The 16,145-nt window shown below is 43.7% G+C and overlaps 1 protein-coding gene across 1 annotated transcript in view; it reads right to left on the bottom strand.

Annotated features, from left to right (window-relative positions):
- Positions 1-16,145, bottom strand: part of CACNA1B (calcium voltage-gated channel subunit alpha1 B) — a 414,377-nt gene that overhangs the window by 172,455 nt on the left and 225,777 nt on the right. The window contains exon 11 of the mRNA XM_056861029.1: positions 2,251-2,363. Within this exon, the coding sequence (XP_056717007.1) occupies positions 2,251-2,363 (113 nt within the window). The remainder of the gene's footprint in view (positions 1-2,250; positions 2,364-16,145) is intronic.

Genomic DNA, 16,145 nt, shown 5'->3' with positions numbered 1-16,145 from the left:
ACTTCCAGTTATAAACTGGAAGTGCCGCGTCAGCGCGCGCACACGCACATGCACACAAACACAAGATCGGCACACAAACCTCCCACCGGAGGTGAGTGGGGACCTGGAAACCCAATGCAGAAGGTGGTACAGGATTCTTGAGAATATCAGCATTCACAGCAAAAATAGAAAGCAGGTCTCTTTTCCTTAGGGTTGCCAGGTCCCTCTTTGCCACCGGTGGGAGGTTTTGGGGTCGGAGCCTAAGGAGGGCAGGGTTTGGGGAGGGCAGGGACTTCAATGCCATAGAGTCCAGTTGCCAAAGCGGCCATTTTTTCAATTGCCAAAGCGGCCATGAAACATGTAAATTTCTCGGGCAGAAGAGGCCATGTTCAGGTAAGGAAAAAAGGTACAGAGAGAGAGAGAGAAACTTAGATTCCTTGATCTAAAACTTTTTGACTGACAAGGAGCAGTCCCCTATTAATCAGTCAAAACTTTAAACATGCTGCATTTTAATATAAGCTGTGAGGGTCCTTCTTCCCTTTTGAACCCTCACACATTTTTCTTCTGTTACCAATAACTGTGAGGGGTTTTAATATTTCTTAAACCCCACATCTGGTCACCTTTGTTTGTGTGAGAAGAAAGCTTCCCTTTCCTCCCCCCAGATGAAACTGAGAGGCTTAGAGGCTGTGGCTGATTTTATAATTGTGAATATAAATTGAAGTGTATTATTTACAGAGAGGTAGATGGATTGATTGATTTTCTTCAATAGAGGCACAACGCTTAGTTGGTTAGGAACAGTTCAAATCTTAAAGGGTTACAGGCACAGTGCTTAGTTCTCAGTACAGTCTCTTCAGGCTGGTCAGTAAATATATTCAGACTTTGTTCAATATATTCATTACACTCGGTATACTCAGTGTGGACTCAGTTCACCCTAGCACAAAGAATGCCAGAGAGTAGAGGTTTATCCACAACCTTTCCCACTCCTCAGATTTGCTCACCCCCTGTGGAAAACAAATCTTTCTTCCCCAAAACACTGAATCAGGAGTCTCCCTGTGTCAGGAGCCACCTCCCACTTAGTGACTGGAGAAAGGGTTTTCTCTCTCTACCACAATCTCCCCCTTGTCACCACTCAGGTTTGGTTTATACAAGCTAGGTTTTATTTGAACACACGGGTTCTAAGAGTCTCTACGCACAACTGCACAGTTCAGGAGCTCAGAGCTAAAAGATCAAGAACTTTTCTCTCTTTCCAAGAAGACTCCTTTCAGCCCACCAGACTCTGCCCACTGCCTGCAAGCACAGGCTGACAGAGTTGACTTTTAACCCTGAATCCATCACATCTTAGGGTTGCCAAGTGCCCAGTGGTGGCGGGCAAAATCCCACCAATCCACCCCGCTGCCCGCGCAGAGGGTTGGCGGGCAACGCTTGCAAGCGTGCCTGCATGCCATGACACTCTAGCAACCTCCGTCGAAACTCTATGAAAACCGCGGAGATTGCTAGAGGGTCCACGTCGCTTCTGGGTAAAACTAGAAGTGACGTAGGTGCAGCGTGTGGGGCGTGTGTGCGCATCACACCAGGTGGGCGTGCGCATCGTGTACACCAACCACACTCCTGAAAAGCTCCCGCCAGTGGAGCTAGGGGACCTGGCAACCCTAACGTAAGTACTTATAAAAACTGGAAATGATATTTGTCACCTTAGAAAAGGTATTCTCCTTTACTCCCACATAGAAGAAAATGCTCTTCTAAAATACTTGTGATGCTCGGAGTTCTGTGAATGGAGCCTCCCAGTGTTGTTCTTCAAAAAGAAAAGTAAAGCTTACACCAAGGCAGGGAGGTGTTGTTGTTTTTTAATGTGTGTGTGTATATATAAAATGACAAACATCCCTGCAATGAGGTAAATTCTGTACTGCACACAGAAAGCTGAAAAGCGTAATCATATTGACCAGAGAGGGAGGGTTGCTTCTAGAAGTCTGAAACTTTCCCAGAACAAATGAAGGCAGGAGGCCAAATGCAACATGGACTCACTATTTTACCACTCCACAATCTCTCGAGCAATGTGAGTATAAATGTTTTTGGACCCTTGGCTGCTAGACAGAATAGGAATGACCAAATCCACCTGCCCGGGGTTTCCCTATGAAGAGGACCAGTGGGGTGTGGAAGTAGCAATATACTTGCTGTGTCTACACTCCCCCGAGGTCAAACCACAACCCTCCAACCACTAATACTGTTTATAGAAGACAGAATTCAAGCCCACATATTCAAATATCTTCTTACCCCAAAGTCAAAGCAGTTGAATGAGGAGTGGAAATAATTCCTTGGTCCCAGGCCATACATCTTCAGAGACATCTCAGTAAGGAACAGGCCAAGGAAAACAAACTCTGCAAAATCTAGAAAAAAGGAGAAGATGGTGAATCATTTGCAAGTAATCCCATAAGTATTTTGTAATAACATCGAGATGCTTCTCCTCATGTTGGATATCCTGTTGGTGGTGGGGGGGAACCCTTCTGTTCTATTGCATATCCTGCAACATGTAGATAAACACAGGTATATGCTCAAAACACTCTTATTTTCAACACATACATGCCCACACTCTCTACTCCATTTAGTCTATTAAATCTCACCTTTTCCATAAAAACGTTGGGACAATCTGTTAGTCCTCACCCCCTACTAAAATCAGGGTTACCAAACTCAAATTGGGGCCAGGAGTTCTCCTGGAATTATAACTGATCTCCAGACTAGACAGTTCAGTTTCCATGGAAGAAATGGCAACTTTGGTGGTGGTGGTGGGGACTCCAGGCCATCACATGCCTGCCCCCAAATCTCCAGGAATTTCCCAATCCAGACTTGATAATCCTAACTAAAAATAAGCCTAAGGGCATGCGTTCATTCAATTTCATATTTTTCCTATTTATCATCCACTCCATTCCTCTGTAGTTTCCACTGTAATTTTAGATGATAAAGTCTTCAGTGCAGAGATTTGTCCTCTTGCATTCCATAAACTACCATGCATATTTATGGTGAAGTAATAACTATCACGCCCTGACCTAGATGGCCCAGGCTAGCCTGATCTCGTCAGATCTCAGAAGCTAAGCAGGGTCAGCCCTGGTTAGTATTTGGATGGGAGACCACCAAGGAAGTCCAGGGTTGCTGTGCAGAGGAAGGCACTGGCAAACCACCTGTTAGTCTCTTGCCATGAAAACCCCAAAAGGGGGTTGCCATAAGTCGGCTGCGACTTGACAGCACTTTACACACACACACACAACAACAATCACAGGCTGAACACTTGATTCATGGATGGTATTTGTTAGGGTATTCTTCTGGGAACTTTCCCATGAAGGTTTGTTATACGGGCAGCTCTACGGACCTTGAATATATAAAAAAAATATGAATTCAAGACATGTAAGTATTTCCCTGCATCCCTGATCAGAAGGATCAAAATAATCCCAATAGTTATAACCACTCCCGCTAGGGCTGTCGACTCGGTTCGTCCCGAACCGAAAAACCGCCGAATTTCCCTCAATTTGGCGGTTTCCGGTTCGGATGGAACTGAACTAAAAAAAAAAAGGCACGAAAAGGACTCGCCGAATTTGGCGAGTTCGGGTGAACGCCGAATAAATTTGGCAGATTTGGCATTCCCTGAACCTGCCTTTTCCCGCCTTTAAAGACCGCCCTGCCTGATTTCCTGGGAGGCGCAGATCTGTTTAAAGAGCCCCCCGCGCGCCTTCACGGTGCTTCCCTGGAAGCCCCGTTAAGGCGCGCGAGGGGGGCTCTTTAAACAGATCTGCGCCTCCCAGCTGGAAGGCGCGAATCTGTTTAAAGAGCCCCCCGCGCGCCTTCATGGAAGCCCTGTGAAGGCCCGCGGGGGGGGGCGAATTTTCCCCCGAACTCCGGATCTCGCGCCGAATTTCGCGGATCCGAAGCGGGGGAGTTCGGACTTCGGCACATCCCGAATTTAAAAGGGCCAAATTTTGCCAAAGCCGAACTTTACCAAAAAAAAAATTCAACAGCCCTAACTCCCGCACTAAGTACAATGCTAGAATTTGGTACACACAAAGTCTATGACAAGCCAATGACCAGAAAACTCTGAAGGGGGAGGGGTATTTGTACCTCTATAAAATGGGTCCCTAAATGGCTGAAGTACTTTCATTCCTCCCAGAAAGATGAACTTCAGCTCAGATATTGTCCACAACGCTCTGATTTCTATAAATATTTAGAGACATTTTTTAGCCTCTCCATAGAAATTGGGTACAATAATTGTACCCAAAATGGTTAACGTACTATCCCCAATCCCATGAAATGTGGAATCTACATAATCTAACACACTCTGATGACTAGAACAGTCGGAAGGTGGTAATTGTACATTGTCATTCAAATAAGGGACTCATAGTGGATCCCCAGATGGTCAAAATACTGATGGTCACTCAGAAAACTGGAATTTGGTACAGCTAAATGCTCTCTAGACCTGAGCTGGATAGCCTAGGCTGGCCTTATGTTGTCAGATCTCGGAAACTAAGCAGGGTCAGACCTGGTTAGTATTTGAATGGGAGATCACCACGGAAGTCCAGAGTTGCTATGCAGAGGCAGGCAATGGCATACCACCTCTGAACGTCTCTTGCCTTGAAGCCCTACAGGGTTGCCATAAATTGGCTGCAACTTGACAGGACTTTCCACCACCAAATTCTCTCTGGTTACTCTTACTCACAGAAAATTAAGTATGGTTTTATATCTCACTGTTAAAAGTTGGGACATGGTATATTAGCATTCCAGCAAAGGAGAACATGGAAAGGTTGGGCTTCAGAATTTCATTGCCTCTCTCAATACATAATACTATGATTTAGGGAAAGGGGTCTAGACTTGTACTTATATGTATATAATGCAAACTTCATTTTCTAGTGAATGACACTATTTATTACAAGCTAGAGAATAAAATTGATCAGATATGGCAGATGCACAATTCAAGAGATTTACCAAGCAATTCTATACAGAGTTACTTCAGTCTCCAGTCCAGTATACAGAGTTACTCCAGAATTACTCCACTGAACTTAATTTTTAGAGGAAAAATAAATAAAATAAATAAATGAGCAGGCTTAGATTAGTTTAACTTGGTATAGGATTACATTGTACAATGAAGTTTAGAATACAGCACAGAAAATCACTACAAGGCAGAATCATAACAGAGCAGAATCATAACAGAATCAAAGTGAGAAGAATAGTTATTTAGGACAACAGGAAGCAATAAGGAAAACAGGAAGCAATAAATTTATATCTATGGGCACTTGCCAATTGGGATTTGCTAACTCTGGACCAAACTAGATGTTACGGTGTCATTGACACCATTTTAGAAATTAATTCAGCCACTTAAAAATGCCATGAGAGCCTTATCTGATCCTACAATGAGACCAGACAATCTTGACCCCCACACCTTTTCAAGTGCTGAAACAACCCACTGTTTAGGAAAGAAACAAAGATGGAACCTTGGCAATCCAACTAGCATTGAAACTGGACAGGAAGGAAACTCTTAGCTTCAATATACAGTAAAGGTCTTTCTTGCAAACAACTAGGGTTGCCAACATTACAAAGACATCCATTTGAATAAGTGAGGCATACTCCTCATGTTTGGATAAACACCTTGTCCTGGAGCCACCCAAGGATTTCTTGGATTGATGAAGCCTGACTAGGTGAAATGGTATAAATAAAGGAAGCCCATCTTATTATGGAATCCAGGGGCATCAATGGTGCAAAGAGTAACCATATGTATAAGTGAAGATTGATAACGATTGTGTATCCTATTAATGAAGTGAACCTTCAACTGTCATTTCTGTATCCAATGTTATTGTACTTGTACTTACGCAGTTAAAGTAAAGGTGTTATAAAAATATTCACTTGAAAAATTTACTATCCAGACAAATAATTCTTTGTTGAACTTTAGATAGCTGGTATATTGGAATATCAGCATATTGGACAGTGAATCACTAGTGCTGGTTCTTCACAACCTCCAGGTTGCAGCTGGAAATCTCCTGCTATTACAACTGATCTCCAGCCAATAGAGATCAGTTCACCTGGAGAAAACACCACTTTGGCAATTGGACTCTATGGTACTGAAGTCCCTCCCCTCCCCAAACACCACCCTCCTCAGGCTCCACCCCCAAAACCTCCCAGTGGTGGTGAAGAGGGACCTGGCAACCCTAGCAAACAACTGCAATGATATGAACTTAGTAATGATGAAGCAGTATCGATTCCTAAGAACAGAAATTTAAAATGATGCAGGCGATATGATGACAGTTAACGAAAACACCTTTACACAATGGACAGCATAGGGAAATCCAGCAAGACATACAGGATTTCAAGTAAATCTACTGGATCCAGTACCAGGGTCCAATATGGAGTCACTCCTACCCTTAATCCCCAGCAGCTTCTGGTGATGCAAAACAACAGCTTGCTCATAGGTCATGACCCTGGGCCGAGAAGCCAATATGCCCTTTCAGAGCTGGTGATCCTAACAAGTGCAACCACTGACAGATCGGTCCGGTCATACAGACAGAAAGCATCAGTAATTTCTCTATGGATACCAGCTGTCCTGAGCCTCAGCACTGGCTGACCTTAAAAGAAAGATTCTGCAAAGCCAAGGGGGAAGGATGAGTGCCCAAAACCCATGCATCGACACTTAACAACAATGGCTCCCGTTTTCCCCACGCCCTTCAGCAGACTAATCAAAATTAGGATTCCTTCTGACACGGCCCTACCCATATAATTGAAAAATGCAATTCTGGGTTGTTTGGCTCCCCCTAGATTTGATTTAATCTACCATCAACAGAAACATTTCGTAATACAATGGGACGGGGGAAGGGCGGAGAGAGTTTGCGACCCAAAGTTTAATTCAATTTAACAATTTGTGCTCCTGGCAAAGGCCAGGCTGATCTCTTTCTGCCCAATACATTTGAATTAAGCAGTTAGCAGCTCCTTTTTTGTCAATCACTGACAGATTAATTCCATTTTCATGCTGTCACAAAGTCTGAGGTCATTAAGAGTGGGCACTGCAGAAGCGGCTCTAAATTTTCGCTTCCCCCCACCACCACCACCGCTATAAGACACATATACTGAAGATACTTGCGCATTAAAGAGAAACAGTGCTATCCAATCCTCAGCCGCTTCCACCCAGAAATAACACCAAAAATATTAAACAGACATAAATAAGTATGCTTGTTTTGAAGCTTTCCCTGCTCTGCATATTGATATCCACAGGGAGCCATGCTCTGACTTCAAAGGCAAACACAATTTATTCATGAAACTAATTTCACAATATAGATTGCTACATAGAATGCAATGGGCAATACTCTTGTCTGAATGAAGGGGCCACACTCAGTAACATTTCTATCCCACACTTCCGCCAAGGAGCTCAGGACTGCACAGAAGTCCTCCCTCTCCTCCCTCAATGAGCTAAGACAGGGGTACTCAAGGTTTTGAAGCTTGTAGGTACCTTTGGAATTCTGACACAGTGGTTGGTGCAACCACAAAATGTAGAGTTGCCAACCTTCAGGTACTAGCCGGAGATCTCCTGCTATTACAACTGATCTCCAGCAGAAAGAGATCTGTTCACCTGGAGAAAATGGCTGCTTTGGCAATTGGACTCTACGGCATTGAAGTCCTTCCCCTCCCCAAACCCAACCCTCCTCTGGCTCCACCCCAAAAACCTCCCACCGGTGGTGAAGAGGGACCTGGCAACCCTACTCATAAACAGCAAACTGCCCCATAAACATAATCCATAAAAGCATCCACAAAATGTATAAGATGGTGCACCCAGTAGTACATGATCCACAGCAGGGTCTGTGGGCAGTCAGGTCCCCCCCCCCCACAGATTGTAATAAATGTAGATGACTCAACATTCAGGGCAAAGTTTTGCAACATTCTCCCAGTCCCAAGAAATGGACTCGTGGACTGCAGCTCATTTTCTCTGCCCCTTAGAACTCCACATCTCCTTAGATTTAAAACTGCTTTAGGATTAGATGGTCTCAGAAGATCCTAATTCCTTGCCCCCTCCCTGCTTCTGACCCTTTGGCATTTTTTCCTTGGGCCAAATGCTCAAGGTTATCTCTGCAACAACAACAAGAAGAGGAAGAGGAGGAGGGGGAGGAGGAGGAAGAGTTGGTTTTTATATGCCGACTTTCTCTACCACTTAAGGAAGAATCAAACCAGCTTACAATCACCTTCTCTTCCCCTCCCCACAACAGGTAGGTGTTGTGAGGCAGGTGGGGCTGAGAGTGTGTGACTAGCCCAAGGTCACCCAGCTGGCTTCATGTGGGAAACTAACCCAGTTCACTAGATCAGCCTCTGCCGCTCATGTGGAGGAGTGGGGGAATCAAACCTGGTTCTCCAGATCAGAGTCCACTGCTCCAGACCACTACACCATGCCAGACATGTTGGCCACGTGAGTCTTTCTCTCACAACTGAGTAGCAACTACTATTTTCATAAATCTGCTAATCAGGACAGCCTATATACCTTACATGACTAAAGGGAATCACAGCAAATATTAACCATATACACGTACGTCTTTAAATGCCACAGACACATGCTTGAGAACCCTGACCTGCCCAGAATAACAAGAGGTGTGTATTGTACATGGGTATTTAAAGATGCACATGCATTTATGTATATCATCTACTGAATTGTGAGAAATACCAGTATATGCGAACTGATTAATACATTAAAATTCATAAGATTACTTGACTAGGAGCCATCTTGGTACTTTATTGGTATTTTATTGAATATTTATTGAGACACATTTATATTAAAATGGGCTTGATGACAGTGTTGTTGTGGTTTTATGTGACTGAAATGTTGATATCCACCCTGAGCCTGGCTTGGCCGGGAATGAGGGTGGGTTATAAATTTAAATGAATGGATGAATGAATGAATGAATGAATGAATGAATGAATGAATGAATGAATGAATGGGTGGGTGGCTGGATGAGTGAGTGAGTGAGTGAGTGAGTGAGTGAGTGAGAGAATATGCAGCAACTTTGCTAACGATATAATATGCTTAGGAAACATGGCTTTCAGTTAGGATTGCCAGCCTCCAGATATATATGATGACCCAGAGAGGTATGCAGCCCATCAAGGGAGAAGAAGAAGGGATTTAAAAATACAAAAAAAAAAAAAATGAAATAGACTGTGAATTATTGTAATTCTTGAAGGCTGATGAAGCCACTTTTTAGTGGTGAAAGCACTGTGATTTATCCGGAAAGGCGTTTCCCAACGTTTTGTGCCTGACGAACTGTACCAGGAAAAGTATCCAGCCAAGCTGACACCCACGGCTTTTTTTGAGTGAGATGTTCCACTCAGAAAGAACTTTGTTGAGCACGCATGACCTGTTTTCTGCTGTGTAGCATAGTTTGCAAGTTTGAAGTACTTTGTATTATTTTGGTTTAGCATTTTGGGCACACCTTGTTGCTAGCTTGAGGCTTGCTATTTTTTTGTCAATTTCATTGACTGCTTTTGTATATATTGTTCTTCACTGTGTGCTTATTCTAATTATACAGTGTCATCTTGTATTTAGAGCCTACTACTGTTTTTTGATACAGCTTAGCTTTACAGTTTTAGTGAGTCTTTCTTACTCCAGCCTCCAGGTATTAGCTGGAGAGCTCCTGCTATTACAACTGATCTCCAGCCAATAGAGATCATTTCACCTGGAGAAAATGGCAGCTTTGTCAATTGGACTCAATGGCATTGAAGTCCCTCCCCTCCCCAAACCCCGCCCTGCTCAGGCTCCGCCCCCAAAACCTCCTATCGGTGGCAAAGAGGGACCTGGCAACCCTATTTTCAGGTCAGAGCCACCCTTCCAGGCACTACCTCTGTTTCTAGGAATCAATCAAGAGACCATTTTCTGTTCCACGAAATGAGAATGCTAGCAGCTTCGGTCATAACCAGTTTTAAATTAATCATCATTGAAATAAAAAAAAAAACCCACTTAACTGAGTTGAGTGCTTTACCCCTCCTCTATTAAAGGCATCATAGTGGGAGCTTTAGGTCAAACTCAAAACAAAACAAAAAAGTTCCTCTTGGAACACAATGGCACACCATCTACAGGGACACGAAACAAAAACATGCTCGATTCATTGTGCAGCAAACCCGCAGGTCCTTGTTTCAAAGCTCTCTAAACAGCCAGAAGCATCAAGCTGAGACAGTGAATTGGAGCATTCGAACAAACAGAAAGCAAAAAATGTAAGGGAAAGAATCAATGCCGACCTCACCGGCTTTCAGCAGCAGCAAAGTTAATTTGTAACGTAATTAAGCTCTCCCTAGAGGGACAGGCGTGATTGAATTAAAGGAACCCAAATCATGCTTAGGGGTTTGCTGGTCCTCTGCAGGCACCAGTCCCCTGCCTGCTGAAGTTCACACATCTTGTCCCATGTCCAATTACTAGCACCTGCCACAAAGCAATCGCATGACAGACAGCTGCACTTCTCTTGCATCGCACCCCAAGCAGCTCTGTTGCACATGGAGGTTACAGCTGCCTGGCAAAAGCTCTCACCTATTTCTCATTACGGTGCCAGATGGAACACCTGGCAATTACATGACGAAACCCTCATGCCATTGTCTACGTTATGTTATGTCAGCAATCTTTAAAATAGCCCAACAAGGTATGCCAATTGCAGCCTGTCACTGATCTGCAATTACTACAGACTTGAATTCTGCCATCTTGAGAAGAGCCAGGAGGACGAGACCTCCCTGACTGTTTAACAGCTGCCCCAGGGGGCCAGTTTAGATGCATTTTAAAATACATAACTAGCCATTTCCCTGGAGACTGCTGAAGGGTGTAAATTAACATAAGCTTTCTTCCTTTCGTAAATCATTTTGAGAGCTATTTTTTTTAAAGCAGGAAAGTGACTCACAATCCCTGCATTTCTGATGATGGGAATGAGTGTGTGGCGAGACTGGCAAACTCATAAGAACATAAGAAAAGCCCTGCTAGATCAGACCAAGGCCCATCAAGTCCAGCAGTCTGTTCACACAGCGGCCAACTCCTCTGATCCTGGTGAGAATAGGTTTGCATCATGACTAGTAGCCATTTTATCTAGTAGCCATGAATACCCCTTTCCTCCATGAACATGTCCACTCATACATTATGCAGAACACAGGTTGGTTCAGGGTCCCCACCCCGGGTCCTTGGTAATAGTCACATGAGTCATAGGTTCTCCTCAGTTTTTGGGTATGCTGTGCATAATTTGTATGACGAGTGTGGCATGCATGGATAACAGTCTTTAGCATTCCCTCTTGTACCATATTTCTAACCTGCACCGTCCGGGAGGTACGGGGAGGGTTGCTATTTTGTCTATTGTGGAAACTCACAAGTGTGCACCTAGGTTTCCCCAGCAGCCCATATAGTGAACACTCAGCCCAGGCCCTCTGCTGTTTGGGACAATCCTAGGGTTGCCAGCTCCCTCTTTGCCACAAGCAGGAGGTTTTTGGGGTGAAGCCTGGGGAGGGCAGGGTTTGGGGAGGGGAGGGACTTCATTGCCATAGAGTCCAATGGCCAAAGCGGCCATTTTTTCCAGGGGAACTGATCTCTATTGGCTGGAGATCAGTTATAATAGCGGGAGATCTCTGGCTAGTACCTGGAGGTTGGCAACCCTATCGCACCTGGAATTAAGGGGCAGTTCTTCCAGGCGACACCCAGCTGTAGCTTCCAGGCAGGCTTGATCCTGCCCATTTTATCAACTAAGCATTATCTCCCTCTCATCACTCTCTCTCTCTCTGTGTATTTTTCTCATTTCCCAACATGTGTCCATAGCATCTTATCACAACAGAAGACAAACCATAATAAAATGCAACTAAAACACCAATAGCACCATCAATAACTAGAAAAGTATATCAGTAGGTCTGCCAATTGCCAAAGTGGCCATTTTCTCCAGGGGAACTGATCTCTATCAGCTGGAGATCAGTTGTAATAGCAGGAGATCTCCAGCTAGTACATGGAGGCTGGCAACCCTACTAAAGCCCCGTCTCCACACATGCCACATTTGTGATCCAAACTGGGCACCGTACACCCAGGAACTGAGGAAAATCCACAACTCTCATGTGACTATTACACAGGGTAGGGATGAATTAATTGGCCCTGACGTACTTTTACTTTGAGGGCATGGGGAGTGGGTAGCAGAACAGCCAAAGAGGAACCCTTCCAACCCTTGGAATGAGTGGAATGAGCCTGGTGATTCTTCAACACAATGACACCCTCTATTCTGAGGCCCAAGAATCACCACCCACGTACATCTTAACCTCATCCATTTCTTCTGTTGAACCTTGCTGGACCCCTCACGGAAATCCCTTCCAGATACGGCTGTAGCCTCTGCCCAACCTAGAGGGCTGATTCACCCAACCTTAGAATTTTGGGGTGGGGAAAATAAGTTTTGCGGCATGATAGATTTCATTTACAGAATGAGGGCAGAAGTATTTCCAGTTAAAAAAATAATAATTCCCAGAAGTGGTAGTGCTCCAGGCTTCATCAACTGGATCTGCCCAGCTCTCTGCCTACCTAATATTACTGCTGGCTCAAGGCAGATTTTTCAAAATCACTGTCACCCTTATGTAATAACAACAACAAGCTGAAAGCACAGTAGGGTACTTAAGAGTCACATGAACACATGAAGCTGCCTTATACTGAATCAGACCATCAAGGTCCATCAAAGTCAGTATTGTCTACTCAGACTGGCAGCGGCTCTCCAGGGTCTCAGGCAGAGGTCTTTCACATCACCCACCTGCCTAGTCCCTTTAACTGGAGATGCCGGGGATTGAACCTGGGACCTTCTGCATGCCAAGCAGATGCTCTTACACTGAGCCACACTTAAAGAAGTCCTTCTTTATTTCAGGAAGGTGTTGATTATAAGCAGATGAAAGCTTCTGACCTTCAAAGTGTTGTTGTCCAACATCTATTTCAGATGTTAACAATTCATACACACTTAAAGACACAGAGACACTTGGGTTTGGCAAGGGAAGTTTATAGTGCAATCCTAAAAAGGTCTACTCAAAATCCTACTCAAGTCTAGGAAAATGTCCTTTGGATGGCACTGTTAGAAATTTCTCTTGGTCATGAAAAAAAATCCCTGATTTTTCCGTTCATTTCTTTGAAGCCCCACCTGGAAATGAGGAAACCCCACCTCATGAGAAAGGCCAGCTACCATCCAGCTTCCTACCCTACATTTATCTTTTTTTGTGGGGGGGAGATAAAAAATGCTTTGGCTTTTTTCCTAAAACAATTCTGGGAACAGTTGTAATCCTAAACTCATGAGTATCCTCACTGCCTAAAACAGGCACCTGTAAGCTTCCCGCATTACCTCGTCTCTTTCAGTGTCTCATCTTCAGCCTCCCCACTACTGAAATATCTTTAGTTTTTATCCCTTTTTGTAATAAAGCAGGCCTTCTTCCTCTATGCAGCCTGTGCAATTTTTCACTAGTTTTGTAATTAACAAGAACATTCCTTCTGACACCAGCTGGGAGATAGATATCAGCTCATAAAGTTCTCTTTTTATACACTCTACTGAAATCATCTCCGCACAAGCAGACTCTAGAAAGTGAGCCTGAGGATTACACTAATGGTTTCTTTTGCTAGAGAGGAAGGGGAGAAAGACGGAGGGCACTTAGCCCCAATTGAAATGGAAAGGGATTTTTTTTTAGCAGATGATATCCAACCATCTTGCCCCACAGCCTAATTATGTCTAATTATTAGGGTTGCCAACCTCCAGATAGTTAAACCAAAATTCACACAGAAAACAAATATTCCAAGCAATTTCAATATAATTCCAATATTACCATCATAATGCAAAAGTCATATCCAAACACAGGTCATAAATGACAAAGTCACATGTATTGTTCACAAGTAGGTGCACACAAAGTGTATAATCCTGATTTTAAATATAGGTAAGTAAACACATCAACATGTATATAATAATTCTAACAATATTTTTTCTTCTTCTTTAGCAACAATATATTCATCAGAAGTCAGACAGGTGAGGAAGACGGCGATTTTGTTCTTCATCAGTTCAACCTTAATCTTTTCAATTTAGTATGTATTTCTTTTTTTTATCTTATAAGCACAAGTTTAAACTCCCCATGGGTAGAAGACTGATCCTTCTGCCTAACCAGGGTAGTATATTAAGTCCATTTCAGAGGTTCCCAGAAAGAAACCTCCTGCTATTACAACTGCTCTCCAACCAATAGAGACCAGTTCACCTGGAGAAAATGGCTGCTTTGGCCATTGGATTCTATGGCATTGCCTCCCCTCCCCAAACCCCACCCTCCTCAGTCTCCGCCCCAAAAATCTCCCACCGGTGGCAAAGAAGGACCTAGCAACCCTAGCAATTATGTCACAGAGAAGCCCACAAAGGTATTAGAAATTCCAGCTTCCAATTTTGTTTTGTTTTCCATTTTTTCAAAAGAGGAAGGCATCTGTCCAGGGCCCCAGCTTGGATTGGGGTCATAGTACAGAGATGTAATCTTTACAGATTCCCCCAGTTTTGACAATTGAAACTGATTGTTAACCCTGTTGTTATCAGCTTTGGAAAGAAAAAGAAAAAAGACAAACACAGGATGCCTGTCTAGTTATTACCAGGGCTCATAATACTGTGGTGATTGGCTTTGGTCTGCAAAACCATGCAAGCAAGGAAGGGTTAAACCCCTTCTGCCCTTCTGAAGCTGAACTGGGAGGCTATGTGGTAGTTATTGTCCCTTATAAAGCGCAGAAAGATCTAATTCTAGACCTTCCTGCATCTTGTCCAGTTAAGCCTATAAATAATATTAATTTACACGATGAGTGGCGAAGCTATTTTTAGTCCCAGAACAAGCATTGAAATATTTGGTTCCTGTCCTGTTTTCCCCCTCTGCAAATCTGTAAACTTTGCTCCATCAGATGACATCAGAGTGAGACCCATACTTAAACTGAATAACAGGCTCATCCCTCATAGTCTTTCTCCTTCCTCCCATTCAGCTTTCACAAAGCGTAGAATCCAAGAGCATAACCATAGAATGGAACAGTCAGGTCAAAAAACCCCATTCCTATACACGTGTGCCTATCAACCCAGATCTTCGAGGGAGGCCTTTCACTATGTACTCCCCCTTTAGATAGGGTTGACAGGTCCCTCTTCGCCAGCGACTGGAGGTTTTTGGGGCGAAGCCTGAGGAGGGCGGGGTTTGGGGAGGAGAGGGACTTCAGTGCCATGGAGTCCAATTGCCAAAGTGGTCATTTTCTCCAGGTGAAAGGATCTCTATCAGCAGGAGATCAGTAGTATTAGCAGATCTCCAGCTAGTACCTGGAGGTTGGCAACCCTACCTGTAGAAGAAAGGTGATTCGCTACCAGACAGAGAGACTTCTCCATGATGGCACTGTATCTCTGCCACTCCCCCGCACCCCGCCACAAAGATCTACTTGGCACTTAACCAATCTAGTCAGGCCTTTACATGACTAATATAGAGATTTATTTTTCTATTTTATGCATGTGTTGTGTTGCTTCTGGCTTTCACTCATTTTATATCATCATCAACATACTGGGATTATTGCCTTTTAAGTAAACAGAATTGTAAATAAGTAAACAGAATTGTAAATAATTGAATATATAAGTGAGTGCCTGGGTCAGGTATATTTTGTAATGTTAATTATGGTAATTTATGCACTGTCAAATACTACCCAGGAAAACTGGTAATTAGTTTATCAAAAGTGTTTATTTGTACAGCTTAATGTATTGAGCTGGAATTTCTGTGCATAATGACCTTTTCCCAATACTTTGTCCCACCAGCGGGAGGTTTTTGGGGAAGAGCCTGAGGAGGGCAGGGTTTGGGGAGGGGCTTCAATGCCATAGAGTCCAATTGCCAAAGCGGCCATTTTCACCAGATGACCTGATCTCTATCGGATGGAGATCAGTTGTAATAGCAGGAGATCTCCAGCTATTACCTGGAGGTTGGCTAGTGACACACTTTAGCGTGACAAAGAAACAGAACGGAGCAGGGGTCTGCACGGACCAGACTCCAGAATCCTTTACCACCTAGTATCCTTGCAACAAACCCCCTCTCCTCTGATACTTCGTCATCATAACTAAAGGCATGCTTCTAGTAATAATGTAAAAAATAGCAAAGAATAAGGGAAAGTGTTCCCTAGACATCAGAGCAGAGTGGGATAGAGTATA

This window comes from Euleptes europaea, chromosome 14 (genome assembly GCF_029931775.1).
Source record: "Euleptes europaea isolate rEulEur1 chromosome 14, rEulEur1.hap1, whole genome shotgun sequence".
Lineage (NCBI taxonomy): Eukaryota > Metazoa > Chordata > Lepidosauria > Squamata > Sphaerodactylidae > Euleptes > Euleptes europaea.
The sequence above is the reverse complement of the archived record's forward strand: the minus strand, read 5'-3'. Positions and strand labels throughout refer to the sequence as shown.